The sequence below is a fragment of the Dromiciops gliroides genome, chromosome 1, assembly GCF_019393635.1.
Source record: "Dromiciops gliroides isolate mDroGli1 chromosome 1, mDroGli1.pri, whole genome shotgun sequence".
Lineage (NCBI taxonomy): Eukaryota > Metazoa > Chordata > Mammalia > Microbiotheria > Microbiotheriidae > Dromiciops > Dromiciops gliroides.
The window spans coordinates 254,510,375-254,535,272 of NC_057861.1; the positions used below are offsets into that span (position 1 = coordinate 254,510,375).

The 24,898-nt window shown below is 35.6% G+C and overlaps 1 protein-coding gene across 1 annotated transcript in view; it reads right to left on the minus strand.

Annotated features, from left to right (window-relative positions):
- PRKDC (protein kinase, DNA-activated, catalytic subunit) overlaps positions 1 to 24,898 on the minus strand; it is a 174,792-nt gene that overhangs the window by 69,006 nt on the left and 80,888 nt on the right. The window contains exons 41-52 of the mRNA XM_043967385.1: positions 23,287 to 23,491; positions 22,261 to 22,439; positions 20,189 to 20,357; positions 19,808 to 19,873; positions 17,265 to 17,337; positions 15,842 to 15,990; positions 14,901 to 15,038; positions 14,395 to 14,514; positions 13,052 to 13,195; positions 12,213 to 12,364; positions 11,005 to 11,136; positions 5,903 to 6,014 (exon numbers count right to left, since the gene is read on the minus strand). Of these exons, the coding sequence (XP_043823320.1) occupies positions 5,903 to 6,014; positions 11,005 to 11,136; positions 12,213 to 12,364; positions 13,052 to 13,195; positions 14,395 to 14,514; positions 14,901 to 15,038; positions 15,842 to 15,990; positions 17,265 to 17,337; positions 19,808 to 19,873; positions 20,189 to 20,357; positions 22,261 to 22,439; positions 23,287 to 23,491 (1,639 nt within the window). The remainder of the gene's footprint in view (positions 1 to 5,902; positions 6,015 to 11,004; positions 11,137 to 12,212; positions 12,365 to 13,051; positions 13,196 to 14,394; positions 14,515 to 14,900; positions 15,039 to 15,841; positions 15,991 to 17,264; positions 17,338 to 19,807; positions 19,874 to 20,188; positions 20,358 to 22,260; positions 22,440 to 23,286; positions 23,492 to 24,898) is intronic.

Below are 24,898 nucleotides of genomic sequence, written 5' to 3' on the forward strand. Positions count from 1 at the left end.
ATTACTCTAAAATTTTACATTTAAGGAAATCAATCAAATTAAGAAATTAGAGGAAGCTAGACACATAGTATTATGTACTATATACTGGGTTAAGGTGCTATATAGATCACAAGGAGCTTATAATTTAGTAGGAGATACGACACGTACACAAATAATTATGATAGTTAAAATGTGATAGGTACAAGAGAGATTAAAGAGAAAGGAATGAGATGCTGAGAGGGTAGAAAATAACTTCCAAGTGTTCTCTAATTATGAACCTTTTTCTCACAAAGAAGCAAGATGCTTAAAATAATATTCTCATTGATTTTTTTTCTGAAAAGAATGCAACTAAGGTCCAAGTATGCAATTAATCATCAAGATACTGCTTCAACTAAGAAAAACTAATATGAGGGAAAAAGCAACAAATTTGGTAGTAGAAGGTACCAGTGAATAGTGAACATAATAAGGATACTAATGAATACAATACTAAGGAGATACTTCATTCTAGGTTCTCACTTTCGAGTGTTTGCTATAAGTATTTTAAGCAAGCACTACACTATATATATAGTGTATATAAAGACTTCTCTTTAATCTGAATTTTAAATTTACACTTTGACTTTTAAATTGGATAGACTGTGCTGGCAAAAACTCATAATGTCAAAATAATTGCCCATTTACTTAAATAAACTTTAACTTAAAAATATCTAGAGTTGTTACTTCTCCATATATCCCTCAGTAACACAGTTCAAGAAATAAATACCACACAATACAAAAGAGAGGGAAAAAGTTGCAAGACTGTCTTTGCTTCTTCCATACTTCTAAAGATGTGATTTCAATGGAGTGGATATTCACATTTTCCACCAACACAGACCATATTCTCTGTAAGCCTTAGTAGATAGCTGCAGGCAAAAGACATGCTCACCCAGTGGCAAAATTTCTGGTGACAGGACTATTGAGACGAAGAGACTCATTTTTGTTGTTTTGCGGGGCAATGGGGATTAAGTGACTTGCCCAGGGTCACACAGCTAATAAGTGGCAAGTGTCTAAGGCTGGATTTGAACTCAGGTCCTCCTGAATCCAGGGCTGGTGCTTTATCCACTGCGCCACCTAGCTGCCCCGAGACTCATTTTTGGACAAAAGAATATGGTATATTTCCTAGTTAAAGAATTTCTAGTCTGGTAAAGACTGCCTCAGTTTGTACTTTTACTAACAAAAGCCTTTTACAAGCTAGGATAACCTCAAAGAGGCATCAGAGTAGAACTACTACTGCTTCTAAACTTAAAAGCTTTAGTATTGAAAGAGGAGATTATCTTTACAGCATTCACATTACACTGACCGATCTTTGTTACTCCCTATAACAGATATAGAGTGAACAATATAATGAATGGCCAGCTGGGTAAGATTTTATTTTTAAATACACAAATAGCAAATAAATTATAGTTGACCCTCAGCATTTACAGAATCACAGAGCTGAAAGGGAGAGTAGAAAAGGATAATTTAACATTTTTTGTATCATGGATTCATCCGGCAGTCCAGTAAAACCTATGGACTCCTCAGAATGTTTTTAAATAAACAGGATTGCAAAAGGAAACCAATTATACTGAAATACTATTGTTAAAATGTGTTAAAACAAAAAAGTTTACAGGCCCCAGGTTAATAATCCCTATGTTAAATAACCCCTATCTTTTAATTTAAAAAATATATATTTTTAAATAACTCCTATCTTAATAGTTACCTAGTCCAATCAGTTACCTGATAAAGAATTCCTTCTCCAAAAACTTCAATAAGTGATCATCTAGCCTCTGCTTCAAGACTTGTAGTAAAGGGGAATCTGTTAACTTGCTAGGGCAGAACATTCCTCTCTGGGATAATTCCAATTATTAGGAAGTTTTCTTCCTCACATCAAACCTCAAAGCTACCTGTCAGTAACTTGTTTCTAGTCACTCAGCAACTAGATTACTCTGGTACTTAGTAACACGGTGCCTAGTTCTGCCCTTGATGGCCAAGTGAAATAGTTACAATGCTCCTTCCAAATTATATTCCTTCAAATATTTAAATGATAGTAACAACTAATATTTATATAGAACTTTAAAGTTTATAAAGCACTTTTTCTATATGTAAAGTACATGGCTTCTTTAGGATAAATGGCACACTTTAGTACTAAAAAGGACAAAAATTTTTAAAGAAAAAATTATTAACTATCAAAGTACATAAGATATTGCCACTGCTAATAGATTAATAGTTTGATAGCTAAAACAGGTAGGAAAAGAACTCTCATTTAATAAAAACTGCTGATACATGTTTATTCAGAAAAAGTTTTCAAAGAGGATTTGAGCAATGAATTGTGGCATGAATATAAAGGCTCAAATACTTCTGAGAATGATGTAAAATTATGACTTTCTTGTATGGGGAACAGTTTGATTTTTATAAGGGAGTGAAAAAAGATCTTTTTTCTTATTGAGAACTGTGGACCAACTTGGATTATGGCTAAAATGGGTAAAACTGAAAATGAGAAAAGAAAAGAAAAAAGAAAGAAACTTTATACACACATATAAACATTTAGAAGCTATGGTATAATTTTTAAAGGACTATAGATTTCATTGGGGAAGTATGGGGAGAAAGGCAAGCCACTAAGAAGACTCAAGATGGTCTTCCTTTAAGCCCTAAAGTAGATAGTTAAGAACCTGAGAGAAGAGTGACATAGCAACCTGAAAAGAACTAAAGATACAACACTGGAGCAGAGAAGAGGCTCCGTCCATGCTATAGCAAAGGGAAGTAGTCAGCTGACAGAAGACTTCAGCTAAGTTACTCCTAATTAGTGAGAGAGAAAACTGACTTCACTGGTCAGGAGCTTCTGTCACCAGCTGGTGCTATCTGGAACTGAAGAGAAGCAAAGCTTTTAATTTCTGCTGCTCTTTGCTGTTACCTCTGAATTGTGAAGGAAAAGAAGAAGAGGCTTTACAGCACTTTGTATCCTGGTATTTAGGACTGTTAGCCTGGCCTAAAGAATCAACTTTAAAGCTATATTGATGAGGGGGCAGCTAGGTGGCGCAGTAGATAGAGCACCAGCCCTGGAGTCAGGAGTACCTGAGTTCAAATCCGGCCTCAGACACTTAACACTTACTAGCTGTGTGACCCTGGGCAAGTCACTTAACCCCAATTGCCTCACTAAAAAAAAAAAAAAAAAAAAAAAGCTATATTGATGAGTGCCACACTAGCATCTGGATGAGTGAAAAATTTGGCTGGTCTGGTTTGTACAACCCAGAGATGGTCAGTTGATAAGATTTTTAGTTCTTTTGCTTAAAGAGAACCACTATTCACAGAATATCTAAATGCTTTTTTTTTTCCAGATAAGGATAAAGTCTATTCTGTTATCTCAATGGCTGCGGCCTCATTTTTTAAAAATAACAAACATTTATATTTATAGTTTTCACTTCCAAATTTCATCTCTCCTTCCCTCCCTGAGGCAGTAAGCAATCAGATATGGGTTATACATGTGTAATTATGTAAAACATTACTATATTCGTCATTTTGTACAAGATAATTTAAATTTTAAAAAATGAAAGAAATTGAAAAATAGCATGCTTCAGTCTGTGTTCAATCCATATAAGTTCTTTCTTTGGAGGTGGATAGTATGCTTTATCATTAGTCCTTTGGAACTGTCTTCGATCATTGCATTGCTAAGAATGGTTAAGTCATTCACAGTTCTTCATCAAATAATACTGCTTTCACTGTGCACAATGTTCTCTTGGTTCTGCTCACTTCATTATAAATCAGTTCATATAAGTCTTTCCAGGTCTTTCTGAAATCATTCTGCTTCTCGTTTCTTATAGCACAATAATATTCCATCACCATCATATTCCACAGCTTGCTTAACCATTCCCCAATTGATGGACATTCCTTTAACTTCCAATTCTTAGCCACCAAAAAAAAGAGCTACTATAAATATTTTTGTACAGATAGGTCTTTTTCTCCTTTGGGGGATGTCTGAGATATAAACCTAACAGTGGTATTGCTGGATCAAAGGGTATGGACAGTTCTATAGCCCTTAGGGCTTAGTTCCAAATTGCTCTCCAGAATGGCTGGATCTTCCCACAACTCCACCAACAGTGTCCCAGTTTTCCCATATCCCCTCAACATACAATAATATAAATGCTCTTTTAAGAGTGACTAAGCTCAAAGAGGGAATAACATACACACTCAAGGGGGTATATTAATATATCTTGCCCTATGGTAAAGTAGGAGGGGAAGGAAATAAGGGGGGAGAGGTGAAAGAAGGGAGGGCAGATTGGGGAAGGGGGCAGTAAAAAGCAAAACAATTTTGAGGAGGGATAGGGTGAAAGAAGATAGAAAAAAGAGTAAATATCAAGGGGAGGGAATAGGATGGAGGGCAATACAGTTAGCAATAGTAACTGTGAAAGAAATGATGAGCAGGATGCTATCAGAAGGACTTATGAAAAATGCAATCCATCTACAGAGAAAGAACTGATGGTATCTGAATACAGAATGAAGTATAATTTTTTTGTTAGTTCCTCTTTCTAAAGTTATGTCTGTTTTCTTTCACAACTTGACTAATGTGAGAGATGTTTTGCATGACTGCACATGTATAACCTATATTGAATTGCTTGACTTCTTAGGGTGGGGTGGGGAGGGAGAGAGGAAGAAAATTTGGAACACAGAGTTTTAAAAAATCAATGTGGGGGGCAGCTAGGTGGCGCAGTGGATAGAGCACTGGCCCTGGAGTCAGGAGTACCTGAGTTCAAATCTGGCCTCAGACACTTAACACTTACTAGCTGTGTGACCCTGGGCAAGTCACTTAACCCCAATTGCCTCACTAAAAAAAAAAAAAAAATTTAAAAAAATCAATGTGAAAAAAAATTTGTTTTTTACATGTAACTTGGGAAAAATTATAAATAAATAAATAAATTTAAAAGAATGACTGTAAGTTGAAAGAGCTCATAAATGCATTTTGTCTGACTTTCTCTGACCCTCATTTAGGATTTTCTGGGCAAAGATACTGGAGTGGTTTGCCATTTCCTTCTTCACATCATTTTACAGATGAGAAAACTGGGGCAAAAAGGGTTAAGTGACTTGCCCAGTTAGTTAGTGTCTGAGGTCGTATTTGAACTCAGGTCCTCCTGACTCCATGGTTGGGACTCTATCCACTGTGCCACTTATGCCTTACCTAGTCCCTTTTGTTGTTATTTGGTCGTGTCCAAGTGTTTGTGACCCCATTTGGGGTTTTCTTGGCAAAGATATTGGAGTGATTTGCCATTTCCTTCTGTAGCTCATTTTACAGAAGAGGAAACTGAGGCAAAAGGTCAAATGACACGACCAGCATCATACAACTAGTCTCTGAGGTTGGATTTGAACTAGGTCCTCCTGACTCTAGGCCTGGCCCTCTATCCACTGTGTTTAACCTAGCTGGAATAATGAGGACTAACTGTCAAGAGTTAAGAGAGAAGCAGTTTCCTATGATTCAGATATTCCTGAATGCACTAATGACATGAAAGCCTGCACTTCTTCTAAGTATGTGCACAATTCCGCCACAGATACACACTGCATTAGTGAGAAAGGGTGATACGGGTTTATGTGAGTATTGGGATATAGTCTTAATCTGCTTTAACATGTTAGTATCATATTTTTTCTTTTAATTTTTTGTTAGGCCCTGTAACATAACTTACATGAGCACTGTTTTTAGGGTATCTGGGCTAGGTGTTTCTTTTCCTGGATCCCCATAACATCACAAAATATAGATTACTGTATACATCTTATTCTTCATTTAAAGAATCAGAAGTTCCTTGAAAAAAGGGACTATTTCTTAGTGTCTACAAAAGGACTTTCTATACAGTAAGTGTTCAATATGTTGGTAGCATTATAACTGATTATAAAGAAAAAGTAATTTATATAAAAGTTCACTTACATTTTCTGTCTTAGCAATATATTGAAGAATTAATCCTAACACTTCTGCTGCAGCTGCATACACTTCTTTATACTTTACAAAAGACATATTGTTGACCAAAGCTTGGAAGTATCTACAAATTAAAAATAAAGAAAATAAATTTGTATAAAATCATTCAAATAGTTTGCTGTGATCCAAACTACACATATAAAATGAAGTACTATAAGTTCTTCATCACAACGCAGAAAGGAGACATGAAAAATAAATTTTCTTTAAGTCCAAGGTGCACTTGAACCAAAACATCAAGAAAATCCTGGACATTATTCAAGAAAGCTTTTGGAAACAATAATATCCTATTATATAGAAAACTATGACGTAACTATATATGAAAAACGGTGTGAAGCATTACCCTTACTTCAATGAATCCAGGCATTTATTAGTATAGGTATTCCTTCTGAGAGTATCATTAGTGAAGACTGTAGCCTCTCCACACACTCTTTTTTTTTTTAACTGCTTAGAAAACCTTTAATGAATTTTTTTTTTACATATAAGGTATTTTATTTTTTCTGTTACATGTAAAGATGGTTCTCAACTTTTGTTTATACAAACTTTACAATTTCAGATTTTTCTCCCTCCCTCCCCCCTCCCCTAGACAGCAGGTAATCTGATATAGGTTGTATCTATATATCTATATCTATATCTATCTATATCTATATATCTATCTATATCTATACACACACACACACACACACACACACACACACACACACACACACACACATATATATCCATAATAACATTAATCCTATTTCTGCATTAATCCTGTTATAAGAGAAAAAAATCAGGGCAGTAATGCAAAACCTCAAAATAGAAAAAAAAAACAACAGCACCCAAAACAAAAGAAATAGTATGGTTCAATCAGCATCTATACTCCACAGTTCTTTTTTTTTTTTCTCTTGGATTTGGAGATCCTCTTCTGTACCATTGCATTGGTGAGAAGAATATAGTCCATCACAGTAGGTCAACACTCAATGTGGATGATACTGTGTACAATGTTCTTCTGGTTCTGATCATCTCACTCATCATCAGCTCACGTAAGACCCTCCAGGTTTCTCTGAACTCCTCCTGCTCATCATTTCTTACAGCACAATAGTATTCCATTGTATTCATATACCATAACTTTTCCAGCCATTCCCCAATTGATGGGCACCCCCTCAACTTCCAATTCCTTGCTACCACGTAAAGAGCAGCTATAAATATTTTTGTACATGTGGGTCCCTTTCCCCCTTCCATGATTTCTTTGGGAAAAAGACCTAAAAGCTCTCCACACACTCTTAATCCGGGTGGTTCTTATCCATCCTTTGTCATCAATCCTCCATAGAGGACCCATCCAAAACACTAAAGCCTTCCCTCAGTTTCCCTAGTATTATGGACATGCCACTATGGTACTATGGCTGTCCACCAGTAGATCTTTTTTGCTATGGGACTAGCTCACCTACTTCCATACTTATCTCTGATGAGTCTGGAAGGACAAAAAATGGACAAAAGATCAAAAATATCTACAAAGTTGTTTTTTATAACAAATTGTTTTCACCATCAAGAACGGTGGTATCTGGAGGGTCTTACATGAGCTGATGATGAGTGAGATGAGCAGAACCAGAAGAACACTGTACACAGTATCATCAACATTGAGTGTTGACCTACTGTGATGGACTATATTCTTCTCACCAATGCAATGGTACAGAAGAGTTCCAGGGAACTCATGATAGAAGAGGATCTCCAAATCCAAGGAAAAAAAAAAAAAGAACTGTGGAGTATAGATGCTGATTGAACCATATTATTTCTTTTGTTTTGGGTGCTGTTTTTTTTCTATTTTGAGGTTTTGCATCACTGCTCTGATTCTTTCTCTTGTAACAGGATTAATGCAGAAATGGGATTAATGTTATTATGTGTATATATATATGTGTGTGTATATATCTATATCTATATGTATAGAGATATATAGATATAACCTATATCAGATTACCTGCTGTCTAGGGGAGGGGGGAGGGAGGGAGAAAAATCTGAAATTGTAAAGCTTGTATAAACAAAAGTTGAGAACTATCTTTACATGTAACGGAAAAAATAAAATACTTTATACATTAAAAAAAAAAGAAAGAAAAAAAAAGGGAAAAAAAAAAGAACGGTGGTATCACCACCATTGGTATCACAATCCTCTTTGTATTAATAAGAGATGAAAAAGCGCTAAAGAAAACAAAGAGAAAGTAGTGGGACTAACTCCATTGTAGCTGGAGGAGGCCCCCAGTGAGGTGGTACAATTATGAAGGCCCTGAGAGACTGGTTCTGAAGGTATCAGAAGATACAGAAGGCAAAGCAAAAATCTGGGACCAAAAAAGGAAACTGAGAAAACATTAATAACGCCTATCTTCCCCCATATAGACAATTTTTGTGTATACTGAAGCCCTTCATTAGGAGGAGAGGAATTAGGAATAAAAGGAAGACTCTGAGTCAGGCACTGACTGAGAAAAGAGGCTGCTATATGAGGACCCAGGTGCCATCTATTCTCACTTCTCTTTGAGATCCATTCATGACTCCCTGGGCTTTTCTACAGCCTGGCCAGGGCCCACCAATTGTTGGTTTTCTGTCCATGACCAGGATTTCATAAAGGCCTTCCATGCGTGATTCTCTCTGTGACCTATTCCTGGTGCTTTCTGGACTCTTCCATGTCCTCATGCTGGAGATGATTCCCACCTCTGGGACCCCTCCCCCGAGTGTTGAGTTTATGCCCTAGACCGTCATTTCATAAAGCACCCCAATCTCACGGATTTCCAGTTTCTTTTTTTTTTTTTTTGCGGGGCAATGGGGGTTAAGTGACTTGTCCAGGGTCATACAGCTAGTAAGTGTCAAGTGTCTGAGGCTGGATTTGAACTCAGGAACTCCTGCATCCAGGGCCGGTGCTTTATCCACTGTGCCACCTAGCTGCCCCTCCAGTTTCTTTTAATGTATTATCTTCTTTGATTAGAATTTGTAAGTTCCAGGGGCAGCTAAGTGGTGTAGTGGATAAAGCACCAGCCCTGGATTCAGGAGTACTTGAGTTCAAATCAAGCCTCAGACACTTGACACTTACTAGCTGTGTGACCCTGGGCAAGTCACTTAACCCCCATTCCCCCCCCCCAGAATTTGTAAGTTCCTTGACTTGCCGTCAAGGCAGGGAGAGTCTCTTTTGCTTTTATTGGTATTTCCAGTTCTTAACAACACGCCTAGCACATGGTAAGAACTTAAAAACTGTTCCACCTCCCACCTACCTATCTGACACCGGAATCTATATCAAATGCTCTGAAGAGAGCCAGCTTCAAAGGAAGAAAGGATGCTGAGGGATGGTGGCCAGCGGGGAGTGGGAGGGCATGGGAGTTGCAAAGAGGAATAAACAATTTGCTGATTCTCCCTCTAGGACAATTAAGTATGTCACGGAGCATCTGAGGAAGAGCAGACAGTACTAAACATGATAGCCAGTAATATACTGGTATCCATTAATATGAAAAGAAAGAAAGAACACAAAAGAGAGAGGTCTACAATGAAGTAGAAAAAAAGATGCAAACAAAGAAGTGTATAAGTGAAAAAGATGAGGAACTAGCCTCAGGTGGAATGTGAAGGGTAAGTGATAGGAAGTCAGTGTTCTCCACTGTTATCTTTGTAATGTCATGAGAAAGCAAGTAAAGCTTGAAGCACGTGCAGACCCACTGGAGAGGCTAATATTTGCTTCATCTGACATCATATCCACACTGATGAAATCTCATAGCTATCTGAGTATTCTGACTGAGCTTCCCTAAGAACTAGTGATAGAAGGGGCAGCTAGGTGGTGCAGTGGATAGAGCACTGGCCCTGGAGTCAGGAGTACCTGAGTTCAAATCTGGCCTCAAACACTTAACACTTACTAGCTGTGTGACCCTGGGCAAGTCACTTAACCCCAAATGCCTCACTTAAAAAAAAAAAAAGAATTAGTGATAGAGTCACAAGATAACAGGATTTGGAGCTACCTAGTCCTGCCCTATAATTGCACAGAGGAGAGGGAGACTCAGAGACGTAACTAATGAGTGCAGGTCCCATTGGTAGGAAGCAGCAGAGCCTGGTTTTTATGCCTTTACTTTGCTCCAGTTCACATTTTCTAGGTTTACCTAGGTAGACTTGAGCTGCTATATAACTGCACTCCATATTTTCTTATCTTTCTATTGTTTTTTCTGATCCAGTACTGATTTAGGATTCTCTAATGAATAATGTATGTGACTACACACAGTAATCATTTCTCCATCTATGTTTAGTCAGTATAGACCTGGCTCTACAAGTTCTTATCATTCTTATTAGCATAAGCCACAATTTGAAATTCTGTTATAACATACATTTTCTATATATGTTATGAAATAAGTATATTGTGCACATTTAAACCTGAAATTTTAGCATGTCAGGGCAGTGAACCAACAAGAATTCTTATTCAAACTAAACTCAATGACTTCAAGTAAGTTATTTCTGATCTTTGATCCTGTTTTTCTCATTTATAAAATGAGGAATAACTTTAAGATCCTATAAAAATATATGTTTTCTGTTTGACTGGGAAAAGAGACAGAAGAGGTAATAACAATGAGGCAATAACCAACAAATTTCATTTGGAATCAAGAATTTCCTATCTTCTGTCAGGTATAAAATCTATTATGAACCAACTAAACTATTCCTACAAAATAAAATTCCCTGAAATATTTCTCATATTCTTACAATATAATCACTCACACTAAATGTTCTTGTTAAATTGTTAAAAAGGGACATTTTTTTATTAAACTGGATTCCTGGGGGCGGCTAGGTGGTGCAGTGGATAAATCACTGGCCCTGGATTCAGGAGTACCTGAGTTCAAATCCAGCCTCAGACACTTGACACTTACTAGCTGTGTGACCCTGGGCAAGTCACTTAACCCCCACTGCCCTGCAAAAAACAAAAAACAAAAAAGCAAAAATACTGGATTCCTGTCCCTGCCACAGAATTTTCAAATGAAGAGCTTTACTCCATTTTGCTCAAGCTGGCTCAACTACATTCTAACAAAAACATCAATGCAAAAAACAGATGTGATTCTCACCTTGTACTTTCTATACCACTTTTTGAATCATAAGGAGGTAAGTTATTTGCTATTATGATTCCTAATAATTGAATTCCTACTGAATTGTCTTTTGAGTTAGGGTCTCCATTAGAAAACTTCTCAAATATTATCCTGAAACAAAAGAACAAAAGAAAAAAAATACATATAAATGGTCCATTAAGCTATAAATAAAGAAACAATACAAATACCTATGAAAAATATTCACCAGAAAATTCACAGATTTATGGAAACTTTCCCTATGAAATTCTATGATTCTACTGGTTTTCCTTCACATCCTTCTAGAATCCATTGTTTTTGTGGTTCAGTTGTGTCTGACTATGACCCCATGGACTATACAGCCCATGGGGTTTTCTTGGCAAGGATACTGGAGTGGTTTGCCAGTTCCTTCTCCAGTGGATTAAGGCAAACAGGTTAAGTGCCTTGCCTAGCGTCACAAAGCTAGTAAACATTTGAACCCAGATCTTCCTGACTCCAGACCCAGCACTCTATCCAATGAGCCATCTAGCTGCCTTTTTCATCCATTACCGCTGACTTTTCACTGATTTGCATTTAGGTTAATCTAGTGTTTTGATACTGATAAATCTGAATATGTCCTCTCTCCCCTTCTTCTCTCTACCGCTTCCCTCAAACTAAACAAAGTTTGTTCATCTCTAAGTTATATTTATTTTCATTATTAAAATTAAGATGTTTTTAGAACTGTTCCTCTATTTGAATCATGTACTTCTAAAATTATTCTAAGATTATCAAATAGTGAAATACACTGATTAGAATAAAAATGGAATGGAATATAAAAATTAGTCTTATTTTAGTTCTCTCACTTGATTAACTTAACAGTGTTAATAAAATCCAAGCTATGACTAAAATAATATACTACCGTGCAAAATCAGACTAAGTCCATGTGTATGTGTACATACAAAAAGATGTGATATTTATCTAAACTTGTGGAGCTTTATATAAGGAAAACCAAATAATATGGAATAAAAGCAATTAGGATTATAAGGGATTTAGCTCAATCAATATCCCAATCAATACAACTGCTTTATGGTTTCATGGTTTATATCTGTCCCTTCTACTCAAGCGTAAGTGTTTCTAAAACAATTACCTTTTAAGAAATTACTTCCTTCCTAGTAATTAATTTTTTAAAGACAAACTTTTTAAAAAAGAAAAGCCTTCTGCCAACTTTGTACCTGTATGGTATGGATAAACAATCCTTCCAGCATTCAACAACAGTTTTTATGATTTCAAGGTTGTGCCTAAACACAGCTCTTTTTGGGTGAAAGACATGTTTCATCAGGAATTGAAGTAATCTATTTGCCAGTAGTTCATTTTTAGGAACACCCTGAAAAATATAGAAACTAGTAGTCATATTTAATCTTAAAATATTTAATACTAAATAATAATATACAAAATATTAAAACATATTAATAAATACTAAATACTAAAATATTTTAATAAAAAAGCAAAAGTCAATTCATGAATGTATTTTTCTTCAAATTCATGAACCTTTGAAATATTGAAATAAAAATTATCCTTAGTCATTGAAAAAAATTAAATTGTGTTTTGTACTCCCCAAAGGCAGAGAAGCATAAAACTTTTTAGAAATACTTTGAAAGGTGTTTAAAATTTTTTTCATTTTGAAAGGAATATGCTTCACTTGTCCAAAAAAGTCAATTTTGAGGGACATTTAATCCTTCAATGATAACTCTTCAATGATACTGAATAAATGAGGCATCACTTGTAGTTTTAAAATGCATTGCAAACTTGAAACACTATGTAAATGTTAACAATTATTATTTTTACTCTTTTTTGTTAGAAAAAAAAAGCTAACAATAAAAATATTTTTGATACCAAAAGAATTAAATTTAAAATTATGAAATCCCTTAGGACTAAGTTATTCACCTTTTAAATATTTACCTGTTTTGCAAAATATTAACAATATGGTAGTGTATTTGATGAAAAGGAAAAATTATGTTATTAGATATTTGCAAAAACATAGAACTAATTCAATTACATATAAAATCATTACTTTGGGTGTAGCGATGCTTGTCCATGAAAGAACAACTACTACTATCTCTACCACCATGTAGTGAATCCCTTCTCCTCCATTATTTTCAGAAACAACTAGCTGTAGCAAAGGATTAAGCCAGTGTTTTGCATATGGCCGGAAAACCTAAAAGAAAAAATTTAAACCAAAATTTAAAGGGTTATTTAAAAAAAGCAATATTGAATTTTGAACACTTATTCAAACAGTTAACATTTTATATTCGAATTTGACCTAAGTCCATAAATACAGTCAATTCAAGAAAATAAATTCACAGTTTATAAGATTCTTTATTCAATCTATGTCTAATTTACTAAAACCATAGATCAATAGTAATGGCCCCCTTTTTGTACAATATTATTGCTGGAATAACTTCTACAGAGATTAAAATAAAGTAACTCACAGGAACCCTTCTTCCACCTGACTGACATGCAGACCTAAATTGTGGTTCTTAATGACTTTTGGATGTTTCAAAATTTTAAACTCAAATCCAAAGGATGAACTGTTGCCACCCCCAAGGAAGAAAAAAAAAGTGTCATGAACCTGCGAGAAATTCCAAAAGAGAACTACTATAAAGGGTTCTAGAGATGACAACATCTTTAGGTAATTTCCCTAGATAACCATGTTTAAGAGGACAGTAGAGGGGGCAGCTAGGTGGCACAGTGGATAAAGCATTGGCTCTGGATTCAGGAGGATCTGAGTTCAAATCCAGCTTCAGACACTTGATGCTTACTAGCTGTGTGTGTCTGGGCAAGTCACTTAACCCTCATTGCCCTGAAAAAAAAAAAAAGCAAAAAAAAGCACAGTAGAGTGCTTTGGATTTGCAAGCCTAAATATAACTGTTAGCAATAATAATAATTATTAAAGATCCTATATTAATGAAAATCATTGTGTTTACTGTAAGCCAACCACTCTGTTGTGTGCTTTCTAGACATCATATTGCTCAGAGTAGTAAAAAGGCAAGCATCAAAAATTATACAAAAAGATCTTTTTTTTTTTGGTCTTGATCTATGTGAAGAATTCCTAGCATATAAAATTCTCACTGATTCAGAGATAAAATGGACTATTTTCCAGAAACAGTTGAATGAGTACTGTGACTACTTTTCTACTAGAAACAATTCTTTGGAGGAAGAGGAGAAAGTAATGGAGTTACCAACATGAGAAAAAAGAGTGGAAAAGTAAGAAAAGAATGGCAGATAGCTTTGAAAATATGCAATCTTTTTTTTCTGTTCTAATTATATAAGAAAAATGCTTATTTTATTTAGTGTGTTTAAATCTTGTACTAAATAATGAAATAAAAATAAAAATTTATATAATATACTACTTACTTCTTCCGTATTTATTATGAGTTTGGCTAAGAAGAGACGAATATTTAATGGTGTTGATGGATTTTCCAATTTACTATGAAGAAACTTCATCCATGGAGGAAGACCTGTTGGCTCTGAACCCTGAAACAAATTTAAAAAATGGCTATATGGTACAAAGAGCATTCACTAGGTCTGGAATCAGGGGAACTGGGTTCAATCCACTCCCATTTCTAAAGCTTATCACTTGTAACACGCTCCGCAAGTCACTTCCTCATGGGGTCTCATTTTCTTCACGTACAAAATGAGGGTGGGAAGAGATGCCTTCTGATGTCCCTTCTACCTCTAGTTGGATGATCCCACGTACACTCAAAATTATACAGAAAAATGACTGAAACAATCTGGTTACACAATAAGAAATTACTTTGAAATGAGGTAATTAAGAATTTATTTTATTTATCCAGAACTTATTTTTCATCATAATGCCAACAAATAAAATGAATGAAAATTATATGGGAATGAAGTAATACCTCTTCTATGGGAGGTGTGATATGGTTTCTCTGCATATGCTTAATCAAGGCTGTCATGGCTGTCATACATTCGTGCTGATTGAGTTCATCCATTTCTAACTCCATTACATCATCCTGGACCGTGGATTCAAGACGTTCCTATGGAAAAATAAGAAATCAAGGGATTTCTATATACCATTCATTAACAAGAACACATAAAACACCAAGGAGGCCAGTGTCCCTAGATTGTAGTGTATGTAGAGAAGAGTACAGTATAAGAAGTATGGGGAACTGGGTATGGAAACTTCTTCCAATACATCTCACAACCCACCTATCAAAGGAAAGGGAAGGGGAGGGTAGGGGAGAGGAAAGAGTCTTTTTTTTAGGGCAATGAGGGTCAAGTGACTTGCCCAGGGTCACACAGCTACTAAGTGTCAAGTGTCTGAGGCCAGATTTGAACTCAGGTCCTCCTGAATCCAGGGCCGGTGCTTTATCCACTGTGCAACCTAGTTGCCCCAAGAGAAGAGTCTTAACTAGTGGCTTGTAGTACTGAGGGATTAAGGGACTTAATTTAGCATCACACAGCCAGGAAATGGCAGATGGAGAATTTGAACCTGGGTAGTACTAACTAAACCCAGCATTCTATCCAAAATACCATGTTTGGGCAGCTAGGTGGCGCAGTGGATAAAGCACTGGCCTTGGATTCAGGAGGACCTGAGTTCAAATCCGGCCTCAGACACTTGACACTTAACTAGCTGTGTGACCTTGGGAAAAGTCACTTAACCCTCATTGCCCTGCAAAAACAAAAACAAAATACCATGTGGTCTCTGGCTAATGTGAACACACACATATACATCTTCCATTGCAAGTGGATAAAAAGAATCACATACTAAATTTCACATCATTTACTAAGCATACTTACACTAATTTTTCTCTATAAATATATGTTAAAATGTTATTACCCTTCTCCGGAAATGAACAACAGGAGCTTTAGAATCCTGGGTACTGTATGAATAGCTTTGTACTCCAGTAGAAAAATCAAATTGACTCATTTCCTCACTCAGACTGCTGTCAGCCATATATGACAATGAAGACAAATAATGAGGTCCCTCTTTAAAAAAAAAAAAAAAAGAAAGAAAAAGAATGAATGAACGAATGAATGAATAAAACAAAAGCATTTACTATGTTGGAAATGGGAGAGAAAATCTTTCTTTGCCAAAAAGTATCATTAGCAAATAACTGTTTTGTATTTTACATATAGATTTGCGGGTCATTCTAGGAGCTATTGTGGAGTTTATGTTTTTGATAAGATTGCAAAAATTTTTTTGTAAAATACACAAACCATTAACAAATATGCCATGATGATAAAATTGAACCCTCTTTTGTAAATTTGATTTTTTTTACCTAATCATTCTTTTTTGTTGTTTTTTAGTCATCTTGAGTTATTTCTGACTCTCCATGACCCCTTTTGGGGTTTTCTTGGCAAAGATACTGGAGCAGTTTGCCATTTCCTTCTCCAGCTCATTTTACAGATGAAGAAACTAAGGCAAACAGGGTTAAGTGACTTGCTTAGGGTCACACAGCTAATAAGTATGTGAGGCCAGATGAACTCAAGTCCTCCCAACTCCAGGCCCGGTGCTCTCTTTACTAGCTGCTCCAGTTATTCTTTTTTTTTTTTTTTTTGGTGAGGGCAATGGGGGTTAAGTGACTTGCCCAGGGTCACACAGCTAGCAAGTGTCAAGTGTCTGAGGCCGGATTTGAACTCAGGTCCTCCTGAATCCAGGGCCGGTGCTTTATCCACTGAGCCACCTAGCTGCCCCCTCCAGTCATTCTTAAATGAACAAATTGATTTTATCACTTTCAAAATTGTCATTTTTGCATATCACATAAGGAAACATTCAAAATAATTTAATTCAAGAAAACAATCAACTGTCACCTGACCCAATGAGTACAGATTTACTGAAAAGAACCAATAATTCTTTATTCTGTCTAAAGAACATGAGCCGCTTATACAGTTTTATCTTATGGAATTTTTGACCTCCTACTTGACCACTTAACATTTCTGTGGGAATCACTTGAAAAATATTCCTGTGAGGTCCAAGCAGTTTATATCTCTTTCTAATTTTTAATATTAGTAGAACTCTCCTCCTGACAGACGACAGACAATACGAAGAAGAAGACACATATTTTTGGATACGGTCAATGAGAATTTTTTTCTTGATGATGCATTCATTTTTCTTACAATGGTTTTTTTTTTTACTTTTTTTTCCCCCAAGTAGGGAGATAAGAGGAAGAGAAAAAAAATTACTAAACTGAAAAAGAAAAACACATTAATTTAAAAAATATCAGCAGAAGCTACTTTTCACTATTTCAAGAATATCTCACCTGAATCTCCATTTGCGGCATCTCTGGCTTCTTTTCTAATAGCAATATATCTTTTCTTTCTTTCCATGGGGACCTGTAAGATAAAGAAAATGACAACATCAACACTTCTGCAAGGACACATGGTATTTTCCAAGCTTGAAATTTTATCTCCATCCTCGATGTATTCACATAGATAATTCCCTGTGTTTAGAATACACACCACATACAATCTCAAAGGCCATCCAGTCAACTTGTACGTAAAACAAAAATCCCTCTACAACACACTCAATAAGAGATCTTCTATGCTTTGCTTCAAGACCTCTTGGAAAGAACCCCCTAGTTATTGAGGCTGGTTCATTCCACTTTCAGGCAGCTCTAATTGCTAGGAAGTATTATTACACTGAGCCAAAATTTACTTCTTTCTAATTTTTCTATCCAATGTTCCTTTTTGGGGGACCCTCAATTCATTAATACCTGTCCTAAAATGTGGCACCTAGGACTGAATAAAATATTCCGGATGTGGTCTAATTATAAAAGGGTACAATGGGAGAGATGTGTAAAGGGAGAGTGCCAAACTTAGATTCACCAAGTTGGAGTTCAAATCCTCACTTTGGGATCCTGGGCAAGTCAGATGCTCTCTGGGTCTTAGCTCCCTAATCTATAAAATGAGAGGGTTAGATGTATGGCTCTTTCCAGCTCTAGATTTACAAACCTTGAGAATCAGTGTTTATGTTTCTCTATCAAAGTTAAACCTTTAGGGAGTCCTCCAATTAACTCATCTCATGGACTGTTATTTTGTCTGTATTTCACTTGGGAAGCTTTGGTGCAATGGAAAGTGCTAAACTTGGAGTCAGGAAGACCTGAATTTGAATTGTGCACTTATAAGCATGTGACCCTGGGCAAGTCACTTTACTTCTTTCAATCTCAGTTTCCTCATCTGAAAAATGGGAATAATAATAGCACTTCCCTCACAAGGTTGTTGTGAGGATCAAACAAGATACCTATGTGAGGTGCTCTGTAAGCCTTAGAGTGCTATATAAATGATAGCCATTATTATTAGTGAGTAGTGGAATGTTTCTCTTGCCTTACTAATTCCCCAGATGGAGAGACAACTGCAGAAGGAAATGAGCTAAACTAGCTGGCTCTTAGATGCCAAACCAAGAATTTAGTGATGAGCTAGTGAGTGAATTTCACTCTACTGTTCATCTTGTTGGGCTAGATTAGTTCCTCTGTATTTTTATGTGAAAATTCTCCCCAATTTTCTAAGTTTACTGTAAATTTTCCAAGTTCCTTGTCTTTCCTCTTCTCTCAGTCCCATAGCATCATTAGATCAATTAATGTTCAATTTTAACCAAACACTCAGACCTAATGATATACCGTGGCCTCAAATATCAACAGCTTTCAATGAAGTTAGAAAAAAATCAGAATGGTAACTCCTGATTTTCAAGACAGAAACCTAAGATTTATAGTTTGACCTCTGGTAGCCTCTAACTGCTCCCACTTCATAGTCTCATATTGATTATTTCATCTATCTTGACCTTTATAGGCAAACTTCAATCAACTAATTAGGCAAACTTCAGGAAAATGCTTCTTCTTTCAACCCATTTTTACTGAAATATTTCAGAAATGTGCTTCATAACATACTAAACCTAAATTTTTCATCAAAGATTCAGGATTTTGTAATGCTTTAGGAATATAATTCTGTACACTGTTTATTATTACGAAGAGTAGGACTCCATTAAAAACTTACTCTAATGTCTCATTCAAAGTGTGGAAGTGATTCTAAGTTCACAAAGCCACATAAATCAACAAAAAAGACAAAACCACAAAATGGTAGTTTCCTCTCTCTGCCCTCTCTCCCCACTTTCTAAAGAGTTGCAAAAACAAATAAACAAGTCAGCAGACTGTGCTAAGAGTTGCACAGTACTTGGTCTACATAAAAACATTAATTTAAGTGTTGGAGCAATTGATATGTGTGATCTTTGTACAACAACAGCCTACGAAGATTTCTATAAAGCAAATCTTCTGAGGAAGATTTATCAGAAAAATATTCAAAAGAATGACTAAGAACGAAAAGACTTAGAGGGGTTTTAAATTACATTAGTGGAAGGAGTTCTTTTTTTTTTTTTTTAGTGAGGCAACTGGGGTTAAGTGACTTGCCCAGGGTCACACAGCTAGTAAGTGTTAAGTGTCTGAGGCCGGATTTGAACTCAGGTACTCCTGACTCCAGGGCCAGTGCTCTATCCACTGCACCACCTAGCCGCCCATGTGGAAGGAGTTCTTACACCGAAGAAGTAAAAAATCCACCAAAATGCCACAAGTACGGGAAAGGGATGAATACGAATCAGTATCAGAACTTCTCAAATTCTTTTTTGTCCAAATTCCTAACATCCTTTTATTTTGTTATCATTTATTTGGCCCTTCTGCTAAAGGTCAAGTGTAGGGAAAAAATCCAATTGAGAATTTTGATTAATTGGGTTCCAATTAAATGAAGTTGTAAAATGATTACAAAATACTCATCAATATTTTAAAATTTAAACTGAACACAGAAAATTTTTACTCACTTCAACTTCTATAGGAAAAGTATAGCAGTGTTTCAGGTCTATCAAGTTTTCCAAAATAAGCAAGTTCTGTGAAAACAAAGAATAAATTACAATATGAACAATATGAAAAGTGATAGAACTGTGAAATTTTTTTCATCAAAGGTATGTAAAGCCATCAGACAGTATTTAATTACAAGAAAATATTTTCCAACAATACTATCAGGGCCATAAGAGAGAAAATAAAATTTTAACAATTACATATTTAAATTCGTCCATATCCATCTGGAAATATTATAGAAAAAAATTTATTAAAAGATATACTTTTAACTGGTTTAATATAATCCCTGAAATTTGACATAAACAACAATATTAACGATAGTAAGTTCCTCCTAAAAGGCCTACCTTCTCTGGTTTTTCAGTAAACAGAAAGCCCTGGTAAAATTTCATTTCACTGAATACACGGCAGAGAATAGCAATGGCACAGTTATATGCAGCACAATGAAAATGTCTTCTCTTCTCCAGCAACTGAGTCTCACCTGCCATGTTTTCTGTAAATGCATCATAACATAATCTGTAAAACATACCCAAATTATGATCAGTTAATTTTCCATTTGAACCAAACACTCTGACAATGATATATCATGGCCTCAAATGTTAACAGCTTTCAATTCCATTAAAGTGACACTCTATATTCAGTTAATCTGATAACAAGTTGATATTGTGATGAAAAATGCTTTATTTGTTACACAATTATATTCCATAAGTTACATAAAATTAGCAGGTTATTCAAATTCATATTGTACTACAAATAATAGTTCTACAAGCCTGTCTCAAGCTATAAGAGAATCAGAAAAAATTAATAGGAAATATGATTATTTATGAAAGATCAAGATTGAGTGAAAAATCTCTGCTTCTCGGGGCACCTTGGTGGTGCAGTGGATAGAGCACCGGCCCTGGAGTCAGGAGTACCTGAGTTCAAATCCGGCCTGAGACACTTAACACTTACTAGCTGTGTGACCCTGGGCAAGTCACTTAACTCCAATTGCCTCACTAAAAAAACCAAACCAAACCAAACCAAACCAAAACACCAAAAAAAAATCTCTGCTTCTCACTAATAAACTAAAGTATATCCAAGTTCACAATAACAAAAATAAGAACTCTATCACAGAAAATGTCAGCATTTACATTTTATTATCAGATATATAAATTTAACATCTCTTCATAGTATAGGTCAATAGGGTATATGTAAATTATAAATGGACTTAATTAAAAACTTACTTAAGGGGCAGATAGGTGGCGCAGTGGATAGAGCACCAGCCCTAGATTCAGGAGGACCGGAGTTCAAATTCTACCTCAGACATTTGACACTTACTAGCTGTGTGACCCTGGGCAAGTCACTTAACCCCAATTGCCTCACCAAAACCAAACCAAAACCAAAACCAAAAAACCTTACTTAATTGGTTAATATGACAAAAAGGGGAAATGATAAATGTTGGAGAAGATGTGGGAAAATTGGAAAGCAGAAGGTCTTTTTTTTTTTCCCAGGGCAATGAAGGCTAAATTAGTTGCCCAAGGTCACATAGCTAGTGTCAAATGTCTGAGGTGGGATTTGAACTCAGGTCCTTCTGAATCTAGGGCAGGTGCTTTATCCACTAGGCCACCTAGCTGCCCCCAGATGTGGGAAAATTGGAACACTAATGCACTGCTGGTGGAGCTGTGAACTGATCCAACTATTCTGGAGAGCAATTTGGAACCATACCCAAAAGGCTATAAAACTGCATACCCTTTGACCCAGCAATACGACTACTAAGTCTATATTCCAAAGAGATCATAAAAAAGGGAAAAGGAGCTACATGTACAAAAATATTTATAGCTGCTCTTTCTGTGGTAGCAAAGAATTAAAATTTGAGGGGATGCCCATCAATTGGGGAATGGCTAAACAAGTTGTGGTATATGAATGGAATAGAATGTAAGAAATGATAAGCAGAAGGATTTCAGAAAAACCTGGAAAGACTTACATGAATTGATGCTAAATGAAATGAGCAGAACCAAGAGAATATTGTACACAGTATCAACAACATTGTGGAATGATCAATTGTGGTAGACTTAACTCTTCTCAGCAATGCAATGATTCAAAACAATGCCAAAAGACTTATGGTGGAAAATGCTCTCCACATTCAGAAAAAGAACTATGGAGTCTGAATGCAGACTGAATCATATTATTTTCACTTTTGTTGTTACTTTTTTGTTATTGTTCTTGTTTATTCTTTCTTGTGTTTTTTTCCTTTTGTTCTGATTCTTCTCTTACGACATGATTAATGTGGAAATATATTTAAACCTATATCAAATTGCTTGCTGTCCTAGGGAGGGGGGAGGGAAGAGAGAGTGGGAGAAAAATCTGGAACTCAAAAAAAAATATCTTTACATGTAATTAGAAAAATAATTAAAATAAATAAAAAAATTTAAAAACCTACTTAATAAGTGTCTTAGTGAGTTCATTTCCTTCTACAATGGAAGAACCATGGAAAACTTGATTAATTCTAGATTCTTTGGAGTGAACATCATCTTTTGGGAGACGAGAATATAATACCTCAAGCATCTTATAGTAGCCCAACTTTTTGGTGACTTGAGTATCAAAGGTAGATTCACTTAACTGAAAAAAACAAACACACGAAAATAGCTCAGAGGTCTTGTTGTATAATTGTTTTAGCAGTAAACATCTAACTAATAAAATCAACATTAATATTTATAGCAATACCAGTACCTTGCTATTCCTTTTTCAGAATATATGTGTTTGTTTACACAGAAACATATGCTATTTAAAAAACAATGCTTATTAAAAACACAAATATAAAAATTCTTGGTGCAATTGTCACACAAATAATCAGATACTTGTACCAAGGCCAAAAATTGAGATATAAGTAATTAAACATCATATAGGTAGCATCATGGATTTCAGGGTGTCCAGATAACTAGGCCTGAGAAGCAGTATGGAAAGCATGCTGGACTTGGAGTGAGGAAAGACATGGGGCAAGTCTCGGCCTCAGGTTCTTCAACTATAAAATTTGAGTATTTACACTTGTACTATCTACTTCACGAGATTGAGGAAAGTACTTTGCAAACCCAATACTATAGAAATAGGAGCTATTATTAAGTACATGTGGTTGTGTACAAGAAGCGAAAACTGAACAAAATGAAACTACAGGTAACTTTGTTTATACTTATTTCCACAAGTGGTACGGTACAGGACTCTCAAGAATTAAACTAGTTAATGTTAAGATTGCACTCATGTTTACAATTTGTTATCTGGGTCTTACTAAGTAGTTAGAAATCACACACACACATACACACACACACACACACTCTTTCAAAATGGAGTTAGTGGGCAATATAGAGCCTGTTTCTTAGCTGAAAACATTAACGATATATCGTTCTGAACAACATTAGTCTAGGTCACCTATGTATTAAATATAAGCAATATTTAATTAAGTATGTGGTACCTTTGTAAATCTGCACTTCAGTATGTCAAGGGCTTCCACTATAATACTACTAAAGAATTCCCGCAAAGCAGCCAAGCTGCAGTGCCACAAAAGAGTTAGGAGACACCGATCCACAAATGCTAGGCGGGTGATATTTGAAAGATTATCTTTCTGGAACATTCTGTGCACAGTATCCAGTAGAGCAACTTGTGTGGCACAGCTACTCCTGAGAAAAACAAGAATTTTTAACTCTTTGGATTATCAATTACAAAGTAAACTTTATAAACTTTCAGTACAAAACTGCCCAAAACCACAATGCAGAAGCCATTTAATACATAATAAATGAAATTAAAACAGAGCCATTATCACCCAGCTCCTAAAAGAATATCAGTTGTCCCTATCCCTCTCTTTACCCTCATATTCTTCCTTTGTAAAGTGAAAGAAACTGAGAAAAGCACATTAAGAAAAATTGTTCATCAATAATCCAGAAATAAGACTGATGGCAAAGACAGTGTTCAATTCACCATCATCATATTATATTATTCAGTGTTCAACCTGTGGGTTCTACTTTGTCCAGATGAGAAAGTGAAAGACTTACACATGTTTATGTACCTAAGTATTCCAATCAATAAAAGTTAGAATTTAAAATACCAATATAGATGAGCCATCTGTTGCATTCTTCATTGTCAGACACATGAGGCTGTACTGCACAACCATGGTGTCCACTTAGTAGAGAAGATGTCCGTAGGTGATGGTGCCACTTAGCGATCAGAACTTAGAAATGTTCTGACCAAAACATCTCTTTTTGTTTCAACAAATAACACAGGTATTTATGCACATACCATGTCTATAACCCCTCAAAGCCCTATTAAATATACCTCAAGCAATCTTTCACAAAGCCTCCTCATTAAAGCTTTCTTCTTCCTACTTCCTTTTAACTCTTAAACAACTGCTTTAGGAAAACATTTTGCAACCACAATCTCCAGTTCCTTTTTGAGTATAAACAAAAAAAAACTATGTCTAAAAAGCATGAGTTGTTACATACCTATAATCACAGAAAAGGGAAGCTAGAGCAACTATATTAAAATAATGGAAAGAATACTAGTTTGGGAGTCAGGAATCGTGAATTGTAGATTTGGATCTTTCACTACTTGTGTGACTTTGGCCAAGTCACTTAACCAGTGCTAATCTCATTTTCTTTTTCTGAAAAATCAGTGGGTTGGGACAGAGGCTTGTAATGGGCTAGATAATTTCTACAATCTTTCTTCCAAGTCTAAAATTATAAATTTATAAGCTCTGAACCAGTATAGTAACCTTTAAAGTAAGTTAAAGTTTCCCCAAGTCTGCATTAGTAGTTATATAAATGTCTTCATAAACTTTAATTTTCTTTAGTTAAGAACACTTTTTCTTCAAAGACCAACAGGCGAGATTTTAAATTTCACATTAAATTCCATTTATTTGTATTGCAATATCTTTTTAACTGTCTTTTTTTTTGTGTGTGTGAGGCAATTGGGGTTAAGTGACTTGCCCAGGGTCACACAGCTAGTAAGTGTTAAGTGTCTGAGGCCGGATTTGAACCCAGGTACTCCTGACTCCAGGGCTGGTGCTCTAACCATTGCGCCACCTAGCTGCC